General features: G+C 39.3%; 4 protein-coding genes across 9 annotated transcripts; 2 read left to right on the top strand and 2 right to left on the bottom strand.

Annotated features, from left to right (window-relative positions):
• The first annotated feature begins 471 nt into the window (after positions 1 to 471).
• Positions 472 to 1,712, top strand: Rpn12 (regulatory particle non-ATPase 12). Of its 2 annotated transcripts, XM_071771648.1 has the most exons (3): positions 472 to 627; positions 869 to 941; positions 1,015 to 1,712. In XM_071771648.1, the coding sequence occupies exons 1-3, from the start codon at positions 520 to 522 to the stop codon at positions 1,632 to 1,634; spliced, it is 801 nt and encodes a 266-aa protein (XP_071627749.1). In that variant the 5' UTR covers positions 472 to 519; the 3' UTR covers positions 1,635 to 1,712. The 2 variants fall into 2 exon arrangements, with proteins under 2 accessions (XP_071627749.1, XP_071627750.1); XM_071771649.1 differs by lacking the exon at positions 869 to 941 and having other exon boundaries at positions 502 to 627.
• Positions 1,713 to 1,829: 117 nt separating this feature from the next.
• Positions 1,830 to 4,774, top strand: Gmppb (GDP-mannose pyrophosphorylase B). 4 transcript variants are annotated; one of them, XM_071771644.1, is made up of 7 exons: positions 1,830 to 2,301; positions 2,417 to 2,648; positions 2,961 to 3,126; positions 3,230 to 3,623; positions 3,750 to 3,911; positions 3,994 to 4,225; positions 4,319 to 4,774. In XM_071771644.1, the coding sequence occupies exons 3-7, from the start codon at positions 2,974 to 2,976 to the stop codon at positions 4,485 to 4,487; spliced, it is 1,110 nt and encodes a 369-aa protein (XP_071627745.1). In that variant the 5' UTR covers positions 1,830 to 2,301; positions 2,417 to 2,648; positions 2,961 to 2,973; the 3' UTR covers positions 4,488 to 4,774. The 4 variants fall into 4 exon arrangements, with proteins under 4 accessions (XP_071627745.1, XP_071627744.1, XP_071627747.1 ...); XM_071771643.1 differs by having other exon boundaries at positions 2,414 to 2,648; XM_071771646.1 differs by lacking the exons at positions 1,830 to 2,301; positions 2,417 to 2,648 and having other exon boundaries at positions 3,014 to 3,148.
• Positions 4,545 to 7,894, bottom strand: Sse (extra spindle pole bodies like 1, separase). Of its 2 annotated transcripts, none has more exons than XM_071771640.1 (9): positions 7,227 to 7,894; positions 6,883 to 7,099; positions 6,509 to 6,798; positions 6,303 to 6,439; positions 6,009 to 6,225; positions 5,584 to 5,891; positions 5,329 to 5,496; positions 5,015 to 5,160; positions 4,545 to 4,921 (listed from the first exon to the last, which is right to left on the bottom strand). In XM_071771640.1, the coding sequence occupies exons 1-9, from the start codon at positions 7,467 to 7,469 to the stop codon at positions 4,776 to 4,778; spliced, it is 1,872 nt and encodes a 623-aa protein (XP_071627741.1). In that variant the 5' UTR covers positions 7,470 to 7,894; the 3' UTR covers positions 4,545 to 4,775. The 2 variants fall into 2 exon arrangements, with proteins under 2 accessions (XP_071627741.1, XP_071627742.1); XM_071771641.1 differs by having other exon boundaries at positions 5,584 to 5,654.
• Positions 7,895 to 9,072: 1,178 nt separating this feature from the next.
• On the bottom strand, positions 9,073 to 13,773 carry Mmy (UDP-N-acetylglucosamine pyrophosphorylase mmy). Its single transcript, XM_071771642.1, has 3 exons — positions 10,981 to 13,773; positions 10,459 to 10,855; positions 9,073 to 10,007 (listed from the first exon to the last, which is right to left on the bottom strand). Exons 1-3 carry the CDS (start codon positions 11,457 to 11,459, stop codon positions 9,468 to 9,470), a joined length of 1,416 nt encoding a protein of 471 aa, XP_071627743.1. The 5' UTR covers positions 11,460 to 13,773; the 3' UTR covers positions 9,073 to 9,467.
• Between the last annotated feature and the right edge of the window lie 91 nt (positions 13,774 to 13,864).

Below are 13,864 nucleotides of genomic sequence, written 5' to 3'. Positions count from 1 at the left end.
TCATGTATAAATGCAGAATAAACAGTGACACAGGCAATAGACACAGAGTTTCCGTCACGTTGGAAATTTTGTGCCTATTGCCTGTTGCCAACCAATCATAGCATTTAAACTTTTAGGTTGTAATTAACGATTTTTTGGTTATTTCCTGTTCCTATTGCCTGTTGTCTGGCATTGTGCAAGGGGCTTAGATACTTAGGCTGAGTTTCCACTGAGCGCGTCACGCGTCGCGTCATCCAATCAAACATCCCATTTCGATTCCGTCACAAGAATGTAATGAAATGGGATGTTTGATGGTTGGGCGCGACGCGTGACGCGTCGGTCACACCAGTTAGTTAACTTAAGTGACGAATACCAATAAGATCGCGTGACGCGCTCAGTGGAATTGGCCTCAAGAGTGAGACCTTACTACTCTAACTTACTGCACTAGTGTGCACCAGTTCAGCCAGTGCAGCTAAAAGAAACTGGCATATTATCTCGATCTCGATGTATCGTGTTTCGTGGTGAGATGTGAGATTAAAGATGGCAGCCCTCGAGGATGTTGTTGCCTCATATCAGAATTTAAAACGCGAATGGACAAGAACACCGTGCAATTTGAAGAAATGTGGCGACGTGCTCAACCAATTGAAGGTAATTTACATTACATACTTGATTCGTAGTATCGAGCGAGATAATTGTTGATAAGCAATCTTATACCTCATAACCTCTCACCGCTCTTGTGGATTGTCGAAATGGATTGTCATCATTTGCCGTCGCGACTTTGTTTTCGAATTTTTCAGCTTTTAGATATGTAGCATTTTGTTTGATAGCACAGTATAGATAGTGTAATATAATATAATATTGACACGTTGGTAATAATTTTCATGCACAGATCGGTCTCACTCACCTGATGTTCCTCCCGACGTCAAATAGCACGGCCAGTCAAAATGAATTATTAATCGCAAGTACGTTAATCGTTAGTAAGCTAAGTGTTTCACATACATAAGTGACTTTTTATATATCTTGTTTGAACCGCAGGAGACATATTGGAAATCGGAGCGCAATGGAGCATCGCCACTGAGGATATACCTTCCTTCGAGAGATACATGGCGCAATTAAAGTGTTACTATTTCGATTATAAATCCGGTTTAATGGAGTCGGCTTACAAATATCAGCTTCTCGGTCTCAATCTCTTGTTTCTGCTGTCGCAAAATCGCGTCGCGGAATTTCACACGGAACTGGAACTCCTGCCGTCCGATCAGATACAGTCAAACGTTTATATAAGGCATCCTCTAAGCTTGGAGCAGTATTTGATGGAGGGTTCGTACAACAAGATTTTCCTGGCCAAGGGTAACGTGCCCGCCGCATCCTACAATTTCTTCATAGACATTTTATTAAATACCGTTCGCGACGAGATTGGCGCGTGCATGGAAAGCGCATACGACAAAATTTCCATTCAGGATGCCGCAAGGATGCTCAATTTAACCACGGAGAAAGACATAAAAGCGTTTGCCACCAAAAAGAACTGGAATCTGTCAAAGGACGGCTATTTTTATTTTACCACGACTAGCGAGAAAAAATCCGAGGAGCCTATCCCGAGTTCTGAATTGGCAACACTCGCGATAGACTATGCCCGAGAGCTGGAAATGATTGTGTAACGTGCTTTATCTTTATGCAACTCTTTGTATTTTATTTGTCTAAATAAATACAGTTTCACTCTTGTGCGATGTATACAATGAAGCCTTTTACATCACACCCACACACAAACATACTAAATCATGTAAATTTGTTTAATATCAAATTTCCTATCGGATTACATACCACGCCTAGCCGGCCTAGCGCCTAGCTATCTCAGCGAGTTGCACGCGTGTCGCATATATCGAGCGATATATTCGAGACTCGTGTCGCATGCTCGATTATACTTATAGGTTAGGGTTAGGCTTAGGCCTTAGGCTTTCCGCTTTTAGATAAGTACTGATACTGATAGACAGTTCAAGTGTCTAACGTCATATGTTTATGTGAAAAGACAAGTGTCTCTGGATATATGTCGTTATAAATACGTTGTGTACAATTAAAATATTATAAAAAATATTTGTCTCTTTGTCATTCGAATAGCCAACCGATGACACTAAGCACATGGGCTGGGCAGATATAGGCCAAGGTATGGTATCTCGGACCTCGGTGACAAGACAATTATTGCCACGTAAGATCCGCTAGACTGATAGAAGCAAGTGCTACGTGTTCACCCGAACATATCCGTGTTTACGATAAGAACATTTCTTTCTCGCGAGATTACATTATCGATGCGAGTGAATGTAAAAAGCTGTAAGTATCATAAACATAAATCTATAGCGTATCTTTTCTTTACGTGACCCTCATTCACTTGTTGTCTCACGAATTTCTGTGTCGCGGATAACTACGTAAACTAATTTGTCAGCAGCCCAGCGGTATCAGGTATCACTGCACGCACTGGACCTGGACGGGCTGGACGCCATACGTCATACGTGTGATACGTGGCCGTGGCGTGGCCATACTACTGACAATAGTGACAATATATCAAAGTGTCTTCATTAACAAGACGGTAGACGGTAGTTAACATAAGTAGTAACATTGTGTGTTTCAACAACAAAGAGGGCAATAAGCAATATAAATAATACCGCGGTGTAATGCAGGTACGTATTATATTACTAAATAAATGATGTAACGTAGGTATTAGGATGGAAATAACAAAATAAGAGTAAATAAATTTACTGGGCAAGAGTAATATCGAGTAAAATATAATTTTACATTTTGCAAATTTAGAATGGAGGTCGTTGATTTCTTCCGTTATAAATTGTGATTTAATACGTAATAATAGATGATTTGATAATAGGTTGTGTCACAACAACGTTATTATAATGTGTAGACCGTGCAACGTAATTATACATGTTTTGCAAATAGAGAATACCTTTGTTTTTATTATAATATATATGACGTTTTTGCAGAATATTCGTAGGAATGCATGAAAAAAGAAAGAAATTACAAACCATGCGTGCTTTGATACTTGTGGGTGGTTATGGCACCAGATTGCGACCTCTTACTCTAAGTCGACCTAAGCCACTTGTCGAGTTTGCAAATAAACCGATGCTTCTACATCAGATTGAAGCACTGGTATGACTTAGCATAGTACCAAGTATGGTATAATGTCGTCAAAGTATGATTTTCCTTATCTTTCCAAGGTATACTTCTCTTCTTGAACTTGTTGAACTTTTAGGTACAGACAAATGTAAGTGAAGTTATATTGGCCGTTTCCTACCGGGCGCGGGAGATGGAAGAAGAGTTGGTTCACGAGGCAAAGAAACTGGGAGTAAAACTTATCTTTTCTCATGAACCGGAACCATTGGGTACCGCTGGGCCACTTGCGCTCGCGCGTGAATATTTATCTGCCAGTGATGATCCATTTTTTGTTTTGAACTCTGACATCATTTGCGACTTTCCTTTTAAACAGCTCCTCGACGTCCATGAGAATCATGGTAAAGAGGGAACTATAGTTGTCACTAAAGTAGAGGAGCCGTCAAAGTATGGTGTAGTTGTATATGGAGAAGATGGAAAGATTGAGAGCTTTATTGAAAAGCCACAAGAGTTTATATCTAATAAAATTAACGCAGGTATGGTATAGGGAAAAGATTGAAACTCGGTTAGAAAAAGTTTACGACGTGTGCGCCCCTACACACATACACATAATATATGTATATATATATATATCTTCTCCCTGTCTTTTTTGTAAAATATAGGTATGTACATCTTTAATCCGAGCGTATTAAACAGAATAGAATTGAAACCTACGAGTATCGAAAAGGAAGTCTTTCCAAGCATGGCTCAGGATGGAGAGTTATACGCCATGGAATTGCCAGGCTTCTGGATGGACGTGGGACAACCTAAAGATTTTCTCACAGGCAAATACTTGCGTATTAGAATTTTCTCAAACGGCAATGTTCCGTCATATACTTATTACTTAGTGTCCATAACTTTATTCAGGAATGTCTATGTATCTTGCCTCACTGAGGCAAAAGCATCCCGAACAGCTTTATTCCGGGCCTGGTATAGTGGGCAATGTCTTGATAGATCCAACGGCTACGATTGGCAAGGATTGTAGAATCGGACCCAACGTCACGATTGGTCCTGGCGCCGTTTTGGCTGACGGATGTTGTATTAAACGAAGCACTATTCTTAAAGCAGCTGTGATAAAAGAGCATGCTTGGCTAGATGGGCAAGTATTAGTTTTATCGTAAATATATGTGAAGCCTCATAGAATATTCATGTGACAATATTCATGTCAAGATAATTAAAAATATGTTAACAGTTGTATCGTTGGCTGGAGAAGCGTTGTAGGACGATGGGTGCGAATGGAAGGTACAACTGTATTAGGAGAAGACGTTATCGTGAAGGATGAATTATATATTAATGGCGGACAGGTTTTGCCGCACAAGAGCATTTCCACTTCTGTACCAGAACCGCAGATTATTATGTGACCAAAGACCGTAATCTGAGCTTGAGTCGGCTTGAAGGCAGCGATCAATCGAAACGACGACTTTTTAATTCACTTTTATTATTTTTATATACAAAATGCGTCTCTGAGATATCTTCGCATTATAAAAATTAAATTATTAAAATTAAAATGTAACTTTGTTCCACAAGTGAACGTACTGTAGTCTTGTCTTTCGGCAAACTACACATACTACACACGACACTTAGAAACTTAAATTACCTATCTCACATCAGTGTTGCAAAAATATATAATCAATGATATCAGCGAGGATTTAAACTATTTTTATTGGTAAACCTCGTACTACTATCGCAGCTGCCGTCATATAATGCGAGCAACTATTCTTAGACTTTGCCACTGCCCTTAACATTTCTGGCTCATACATTTTTGTTTTATCCTTTGCTCCGTTCTTCGTAAATTCTGAAAACGTTAGTTACAAAGTTATCGAGAACATATGATATTGAGGAAGCACAAACGCATGATTTATATTTTCAATCAAATACTAATACTAACTCAGAGTACCAGAACTCCAACTATCCATGTCTACCTCAGCCCATGATTTCTTCGAAGACGAAGGAATCCACGTACTCATGAAATTTGTTGTCATTTTATCGATATCTGCATCCGTTACTTCCCACAGCATACCCAAGAGGCAAGGACTGAATTGTAAATTAACGTGTTACGTATGATCGTATGCATTTATGTGTAGATTGGGGAGAGAAAAAGGAGCGTGTTTGGCATGCGATTTCTCATGTAGATTTAAATGGAAAGAAATTCGAAATTCTTATACATGACACGAACATAACAGTTCAATACATTCTTTTTACCTGCACGCTATTAAATATTGATTTGAAACGCCATAAGGTGGATATCTTCCACCTATTACAAGTAGTTTCACGCTGCTACATCCAAATAATAAAACGGTAGACTTCACTCTCATCCTTTCAATATCTTCTCCAGATAAATATTCTATGCCGTTTCCATGACCAGTATACCTGTAAAAGAGAAAAAGAGAAGCAAAGTACAATCTCTGACAAATAATAAACAGATTAAGGACTTTTAATAGAGAAATAATATCCTACATTAAAATGTCACGATTTATTAACGCTTCAGACATTTCTTCACCAGGTTGTGCATTATAACAGCTTTTCCACTGCGGTAACCAAAAGTCCATAAAAAGCTTCATACGTTTTTCCATTTTATCAAGATCACCGGAAGGATTAACTACGCAAATTCCCATGTCTTCTCTAGCTTTAATTATTTTACAACCATCCACTATAGTATCTTCGTGTTCTTTAAATAATGCATATGCTACATGTAGAGATGGGAAACGGGTAGTAGGATGGTTCTTAATAATTTCCATAGCTTCAAACGCTATGTAATCCATGTGCTTGAGAAAAAATTAAGAAGAAAAAAAAAAAAAAAAGCAATTATATACTTTATATACAAAACAAACTTGGATAAATTCGTACTTTCGTATAATTCATGTCTCATATTGTATGTTTACCTCGTCAATAATTAGAACCAACGTTTGCCGCTTTGTATTCTCTAGGTTTTTTATGTATGGTAACTTCCCATAAATAGATAAAATGATGTTGTTTGCAAGTTTTTCATGTTCGGGAAGTAGAAACTTGATCGCACGCGCTATTTCCTCACGCGTGAGAAAACCCGCACCTATCGATACCTTCTTCAAAAGCCACTTGCATCTTTTTGATATCTCATTGCTAAAAGAGTAAAACAATAAAATTTAATATTTAAACAACACAACGAGCACAACGAACGTTCGATAAGCATTACTTACGGAGATTTGAAATCTGATATTAATTTGTCAATCATTTGATGAATCTCATTTACCATTTCCAAATCCTCAATAGGGTCGGCCATAAATAATACTCTCCATTCTCTCAACCATACATTCTCCAATCCATTTATAGCTATCTGTAATTAATCAGTTAAAAATGTTCCTTATGCAAAATGTGTATGTTAGCCTACGTTCAAGTCCTTTACCTTCATTTTATTGTTTTGATCTGCACGCATCATCCAATATTGCTTATGATTTGTATAAGTGGTCTTTAGCACGGATGTGTAATCATCCAATAGTTTCTGAATCTCTTCGCAGATATCGTAGGACACTTGCGTCGCGGGTCTTGGTACAGTTATACACAATGGTTCTATGTCAGACATACCCGTAGGAAGTATCGTAATATGTACAGCATGCATTACGTTGGATGTACGCTTTTTGTATCTTAATATAGTCGGAGATTCATACTGGGCAGTAACCTGAATCATGTACCATTCTGCGAACAAACGTGGAAAAAGTTGATAACGTTGTAAGGTAAAAAAAGGTAAATACAATAAAAGACAAAGGTGGTATTGCGTACCTTTCGGTAAGTTTAACAGTTTCGTTTTTAACGCTTCATTATTGTCCGTAAATTTTGTCTCGAACTTTACATGTGTTGGTCTCAGCCCATATATTTGAGGTTCATTCCAGACAGACTCGCGCACGTGAGTCTTTTGATATCTGTGCAAAATGTGTTGTCGAAGTATCACTGCGTGAGCTTCAACCAAATGATGAATAGCTGTGATCTCGTTGCCAATCTGAAAAATAATATATAATAACGTATTGCATATATCTCTCAACAGTTATCACAATATACCAAGTATACGTGCGTGTCTTGTAGAATACGTTCCTTTATATCTAGACAATTTAAAGATTCAACTATACCTCTAAATTACACAGAGCCAGCATCTTATTTAAACTAGCATATTCAACACTTGCTATATAGTTGCATCGTGTATCTGCGAAAAATTTGTCTGCATCACTCTTGATTTTCTCCAACTTTTCTTTCTCGATTTTCTTTCTTGATTCTTTCGACTCACTCGAGTCTTTTGTCTTATTCTCAAAATCGTCTTTGTTAGGATGACACTCGTGTAGGATTCGTATAATTTTGTCAGCAACATGAGACATGGTTAATTTACTTAATTTACTTCCGTATGTATATATATACAGCTTTATTAACAATAACGCTTAATAATAAATTATTCATTACTGTCATTCGGGCGTGCAAAGCTGCAGTATCTTCACAATAAACGAAGATCTATATCATGCAAATCACTTGATTATTTTTTTCTATCAATTTTCTTGAAACAATACACGTGCAAAGTACTCGTTTTACGATCACTTTTGCCATTCTTCTTCTTCAACCTTCAACGACACTAAACAGTTTCATACTTCTTACTATATTGAGTTCTGTTATATACACACAATTTTGTAATTTGTAATGATGTTAAACATTTATATTATATTATATTATATTAAGCAATTATTACGATAACTTAACTTTGCAAATTGCAAATTCCATATTTGAGTTAAATCAGCAGTTACATACGTCAGAACCATAGACATAAGAATATATAGATGGAGCACGGAGCATTCAGCATAAGGCTCAGGGTGGCTCCCCATGCAGGACGGAATCTCGGAATCATTCTGATTGGTTAGTCCCATGAGGCTAACCAATAGCCTCTCCCCGCTTTAGGCCTTCCCGATTCTCTAACGACAAACGTATGTATGCGTAAACGCTGCTCTAACAGAAAAGCTGCAGCTTATTGGCTAAAAACTGTGCGATAGCCAATCACGTTGCAGCCTTTCTGTTAGAGCCAATAGAGGTTGCGCATACGTTTCTCGTTAGAGAATCGGGCCCCGCAGTTAAGCCCCTTGCACAATGCCAGGCAACAGGCAATAGGAACAGGGAATAGAAATCAGAAATCATGTATAAATGCAGAATAAACAGTGACACAGGCAATAGACACAGAGTTTCCGTCACGTTGGAAATTCTGTGCCTATTGCCTATTGCCAACCAATCATAGCATTTGAATTTTTTAGGTTGTAATTAACGATTTTTTGGTTATTTCCTGTTCCTATTGCCTGTTGCCTGGCATTGTGCAAGGGGCTTTAATCTTTTCTCTTTTTCTCTCCAACGTGAAAAGAAAAAGAGGAAAGATAAACCATGCAACAAGTTTATTAATTATCTCTCCCAAACAATAATACCATTTGATGTTTATGGTTGAAAAGAGCGCGCTAAAAGCATAAAAAAGTCATCTCGAGTCCCTATAATCTATAATTAAAGAGTCTAGAGACCTGGACCAACCTGGACACCGCGTTGTAGTGGCGGCCGCATGTATGGGGGATGAAGGCGCAAGATGTTCAATTCAAATCCTATTAAAAAATAAATGCAAACCAAAATACTTATTTTTGATGGATGTTAGCGTTAATGTAATAGATATTTTCTTTCAAGAAGACATATAATTAATCTCTTTGTCACTCTCAGCTAACTTATCACTTTTACACACTCTACGTCATCCCAACCAGGGAAACTTCTGGTTTTATCCCATACATGGACGGCCGGTGTCCAGACTTTTATTATAGGGACTCTTTAAAAAGAGTCCAACTTATCACAATTATAATTGTCTTGAAAATCGTGCACAAGTAGTTCCCGTTTCATATAAGCTTAGACTTGTATGCTTATAATAAAAGCACACGATTAGATTTACTACAGAAATATTAGAAACGCTTGTATATTCATTACTTTTATTTCATACGATATACCAAATACTATAACAGTAATAATATATAAAAATGTGACAGTCGCAATGCTTATGGACTAAATAATAATATTGCCAGATTATAGCCGACGTACATTTGAATTTATACAGCCAAATTCTATGCATACGTATCGACGTATCGACACTGTATACAGTCTTTGTTTACATGTTGTTTCCCTTTTCTTCATTCTTTTTATTTGTTTCAGCCAGTCCATGGAGTTAAAAAAGTAACCACGAGTATTATAATATATACCGAAAACCGGATAGTATACAAATAATATGGGCGGTTCAGAAACGTAACGGTCACTTGCTGGGACATCTCGTTATCTACATAGTATAGATTGATGGAGAGTTTATATTTTTCTTACTCGAGAACTTGTGGTCCCATGAAAGATCGATCGTTAACGATTTGACACAAATTTTCTCCCGCGTACGAAAGCAAAGGAGAGATCTCGACATTGTCCCCGACGTCTCTCGCACCTGCTTCCAGCAACCACTTTTTATGTAACGTGAGCAAATCGGTGCGGGCGGTGCTCGGGCAATCTTGACCAGCGGAACTTGAATTTTTCAGCGGGCTAAATTCCTCCTCACGCGTTCCCTGCCATACTGCGAAATTCTTTGCGAAGGGAAACACGTCAAACACAAATTTCTCTATCTTGATGCCGTTAGGAACGTTTGGAATGATTCTTATTCCATCGTCATTAACGTATGGAATTTTCTTTTTTGCCACGTGCAGAGGCAAATCTTTCTCGTAAAGATATCCGACATCTTTTAAAAAATCGATCGTGAAGTAGTGATTGCATATATTAGCAGCATTGTATACCAGTTGTCCATCGGCATGTCGAAGCTCCGCAGTCTCTTTCGTCATTTCGCTATATTCAACCACTTGATAGTGATTTTCCACCTATATCAACCAAAATAAAAGTAGTAAAAGATAGGTATAGGTGTGTGTGCGCGCGCGCGCGCGCGCGCGTGCATATGTATATACAGGGTGTTACAAAAAAATGCTACATATTTTGAGAGAACAGGAACAGATAGTATGTTGAATGTTTGTACGTCATCGATGGTGTTGAATATACCAAGGTCTTTAAATGTATGTATCCTCATAGCCAAAAATAGGGAGGTGTATTCGCAAGAGGAATTAAAGGATGCATAGCAATGAATGGGAACTACATAGGGCACCTCCTACAGTATACGATGAAGACTGGCCCATATCTTAACATTCTTAACAGATATTTAATTTAAGACTCATGTTTACCGGACATTTTCTTATTGTTTTGATAAATACCACTGTTCTCAAAATATTTAACACTTTTTTTCAACATCCTGTATTAATATTGTAAAAGAAAACATGCCTTGCAAACTACGCCAACAGCTTCAGAGGGAGAAGACTTGTCGATAACTTTAACTCCGCAGTCGGTCTCAGACAGCAAGCAGTATCCTATGAATATAGGATCCGCTACTTTCACCAAGATGTTGTCCACGGAATGTGCGTGAATACTCCGAATACCGCGTTGTAACATATCGTCCAATATTCCTTGATTTTTCAAAGCGCGATACAATCCTCCGTTACCATCGGGAGCCTTGGAAAGACGATGCTTCGCGTCCAAAATAATCTTTCCGTCAAAGGTGAAACACGGTAGCATACCCTGTTTGAAGGCTTTGACATTTTTCTCTTTTAAACCAAAATAGTTGCGTTTGCTTAGATATTCAACAGTGGCGTCATGAGTGGCTTCGCTAGTAAGGATATACCTGAAAACGAAAATGACGTCACGTGATGCTTATTGCTTTCCTTTTCCTTAGCATAGTGCATAGTAGGATACTTGTAGCTACCCTTGTAAAACAATGAATACGTATAATGATTCTTGCAAACCTACCAAGTTATTTCTCCATGTTTTCCATACCGTTGCTGCGCCATATTTTGCAGAGAGAGTATTCTTTCTGCCTGCAGTTGGAAAAGAGTTTTATGGGACGGCAACGCAACGTCGTACATTCCCTTAGGATAGGTGACTCCTAGACGCGTGCCTTGACCACCTGCCAACAGTACGACAGCGACGCGACCTTCGGCTACTTCTTTCAAGCCACGTTCCTCGTACATGTCCAACTCTTTCTCGGTGGACGTCTTGGCAGAGGCACGCTTGGTCCCATCGATCGGCTGTAACTTGGCATCCAGCGTACTCTGGCCGATGCGCTGGGAGGATTCCACAGCCCTCTTGAAATATCCGGTAATTTCCTGCAGGTCAAGCTCATCTATATCATTCGCTAGATGGTACCTATCCTCGTCCACCAGCTCCTCCCAAAATCGGAGCAGATGTTCCTGGTCGTATTCGCTCAGCTTCTCTCTCAGGCGCTCCATGTCAACACGCAGCGTTTGACACTTGCCAACACGATATATATATATATATATATATCCCCTTATCGCGCGTCGTGTTTATCGTCGCGCGTTGCTCTCGGTAAATCTCTCGATACGGCTGCCCACGTCACGTCACGTCAAGAGACGCGAACGCGAACGCCAACGCGAGCGAGCGGGCGAGGGAGGAAAGGAAGAAAGGAAGGAGCAACAGGCAACAGGCAACAGGTATTCATCCGGTTCGGTCGGCCTCTGCCGCAGGTAGTAGTGGCAGCGGCAGCGGCAGCGGCAGCATACCTTTGCTACCTTCACTTTCACGATTCCACGTAGCACGCCCACGTCGATTTCTCTTATCGGCCCCTCCCGCCCGGCCGGCCTTCTCCGCTGACTCCGCGCGTATATTCTTCCTTTTTCTTGCAATCATATCTCTTGCAAGCTTACAACGAGTGGATGTCGTCGTCCGTCGTCGTCGCTCGGTCGCAACGAGAAAAGTTACCTCTTCCGCGACAACAGTGACAGATAACCTGTGCCTGTGTATCGGCGAGTTGTTTATTCGTTCGTCTTACATCTACGTGTAAGCAGCCGAGATGAGAAGACGCGCGTCACGTTGTTCTCTCGACCTCGCGACGGATAAGCCGAATACAAATGGACATGTATGCAAATTAAACGAATTTCCCTCTTGTTCCTTGATTCTTTCTTCCGGTCAGCGCGCAGCGGCCAGCGGCCACGGCGAGGCCAGAGCCAGAGCCAGACCTGTCACCACTTGACCAGTGACCACTGTCATCAGATGCGTGCCGGTGTGAGCTGTGAGCGCCGAACACGTGAGCTGGTTGAGCACGTGTTAGCGCTGGCACTCGAGACTCGAGGCCTCGAGGCCGCGCAGGGAACTGCGCGGATTTATACACTTATTTATCTCAAATCTCACTTATAGCTTTAAATCTTCTCGCATGCACAGCTGGATAATAATGCATTTTCAGAAACGCCCTTTTATCGTAGTCGTTATGGTAACAACGATCTTGTTTATTGTTAGTTTTGCGATTGTATTATAAATACGATGTACGCGCGTGCGCGCGCGGATATTGATATTTATGTTTGTGTGCTTCAAACGAACAGTATATTTTTATCTGAATCGAGGCGCAGAAAAATTGGTAAAGAACTAATATTTCTGTCGAGATGTATCATATAGGCTGCGGTCCGATTCACGCTATCACGCTCACACAACTCACAACGCTGACAAGCTGTTATAAAAGGATCGTTCTGTCTACTGTCTATCTTTCGTTGCACATCGAATATATCAAACGAAGATAGAGCGATGTTTTCAACGCTGTGAATCGGACCGTAGCCATAATAAATTGTGTTTATTATTTATACATATATTTCTGTGTAGATGCGCGCGGCATAAAAGGCATGGAAGGCTCGCGCTTCTTTTATAATTTGTGAATCGAAACTGTATATTCGCTATGACCATTGGTGGAAATATTTAAATAAAAAAAAATATATATATATTATATACTTGTATTAATTAACTCAATATTGTTCAATCTATTGCGTTTTATTTTTCATCCTGCACTTGTCGAGCATTAATCAAGCCATTCAGTTCCGAACCATGATCGATTCATAATGTCGAAAGAGTGGAAGGCATTAACGGCGCGGGCGCCTGGTATGTACATACATATATATATATATATATATATATATATATATATATATATGTTTGTGCGAAGGATCGAGGGTACGTATAAATATAAAAAAAGCCGATGCAACGAAATAATCGTTATATAAGTGTATATCGAACGGTACACAAAGAGATTATTGAACGTAAGCATTTCTCGTAGCGTAAAATGACCTTGTTAGAATATATATCCTTTCGATATATTTTTAAATTAATTTTTAGCAATAGCGCGCGTTTTAGCTATAATATATGATACGCATGTATGAATAAGCACGTTCTTCGCTTTATCCACTAAGATTTCTATTTTTGTTTTAACGTCGGAGAACGTGTGATTCTCGCTTCAAAACGTCCAATTTTTTACATGCGGACAACGTTACGCACGTACGCTAAGGCGACTCAACTTAAATTACGTTAAAATCAACACGTAATGTACGTAGAAGGATGAGCGATATATTTTGATGATTAAACTATACGAGTGTTGAAAAAGAAAAAAAACTTGATTTGAAATAGACAATCCAGCCGAAGTATATTATAGTAAGGAGCGTAGAGCGCGTATGCATTGTATATGTACGTTACACGCCCATGCACACGCACGCGCGCGCATCATCTACACGTCTTTAGGGTGTGAGAGTAATCGATGATATGAAGAATCGCTTATCGTAAAAATATCTATTGCCGTTACTTCTAGTCGTGTGTATGTGTGTTAAAGCTTATTAGGAACGTAACGACGTAATCGCGA

Source organism: Temnothorax longispinosus, chromosome 2, assembly GCF_030848805.1.
Source record: "Temnothorax longispinosus isolate EJ_2023e chromosome 2, Tlon_JGU_v1, whole genome shotgun sequence".
NCBI lineage: Eukaryota > Metazoa > Arthropoda > Insecta > Hymenoptera > Formicidae > Temnothorax > Temnothorax longispinosus.
Note: the sequence above shows the minus strand (reverse complement) of the source record. Positions and strands in the feature narration are given on the sequence as shown.

Excerpts from the sequence above, each read along its gene's own strand:
- Gmppb (XM_071771644.1), top strand. The coding sequence starts at position 2,974 with ATGCATGAAAAAAGAAAGAAATTACAAACCATGCGTGCTTTGATACTT. Across the intron at positions 3,624-3,749 it reads ATCTAATAAAATTAACGCAG|GTATGTACATCTTTAATCCG; the intron begins GTATGGTATAGG and ends TGTAAAATATAG. Across the intron at positions 4,226-4,318 it reads GAGCATGCTTGGCTAGATGG|TTGTATCGTTGGCTGGAGAA; the intron begins GCAAGTATTAGT and ends ATATGTTAACAG.
- Mmy (XM_071771642.1), bottom strand. The coding sequence starts at position 11,459 with ATGGAGCGCCTGAGAGAGAAGCTGAGCGAATACGACCAGGAACATCTG. Across the intron at positions 10,856-10,980 it reads AAACATGGAGAAATAACTTG|GTATATCCTTACTAGCGAAG; the intron begins GTAGGTTTGCAA and ends TTTCGTTTTCAG. Across the intron at positions 10,008-10,458 it reads CTGTTGGCGTAGTTTGCAAG|GTGGAAAATCACTATCAAGT; the intron begins GCATGTTTTCTT and ends TGGTTGATATAG.
- Rpn12 (XM_071771648.1), top strand. The coding sequence starts at position 520 with ATGGCAGCCCTCGAGGATGTTGTTGCCTCATATCAGAATTTAAAACGC. Across the intron at positions 628-868 it reads ACGTGCTCAACCAATTGAAG|ATCGGTCTCACTCACCTGAT; the intron begins GTAATTTACATT and ends TTTCATGCACAG. Across the intron at positions 942-1,014 it reads AAATGAATTATTAATCGCAA|GAGACATATTGGAAATCGGA; the intron begins GTACGTTAATCG and ends TTTGAACCGCAG.
- Sse (XM_071771640.1), bottom strand. The coding sequence starts at position 7,469 with ATGTCTCATGTTGCTGACAAAATTATACGAATCCTACACGAGTGTCAT. Across the intron at positions 7,100-7,226 it reads TGGCTCTGTGTAATTTAGAG|ATTGGCAACGAGATCACAGC; the intron begins GTATAGTTGAAT and ends ATTATTTTTCAG. Across the intron at positions 6,226-6,302 it reads ATATCAGATTTCAAATCTCC|CAATGAGATATCAAAAAGAT; the intron begins GTAAGTAATGCT and ends TTACTCTTTTAG.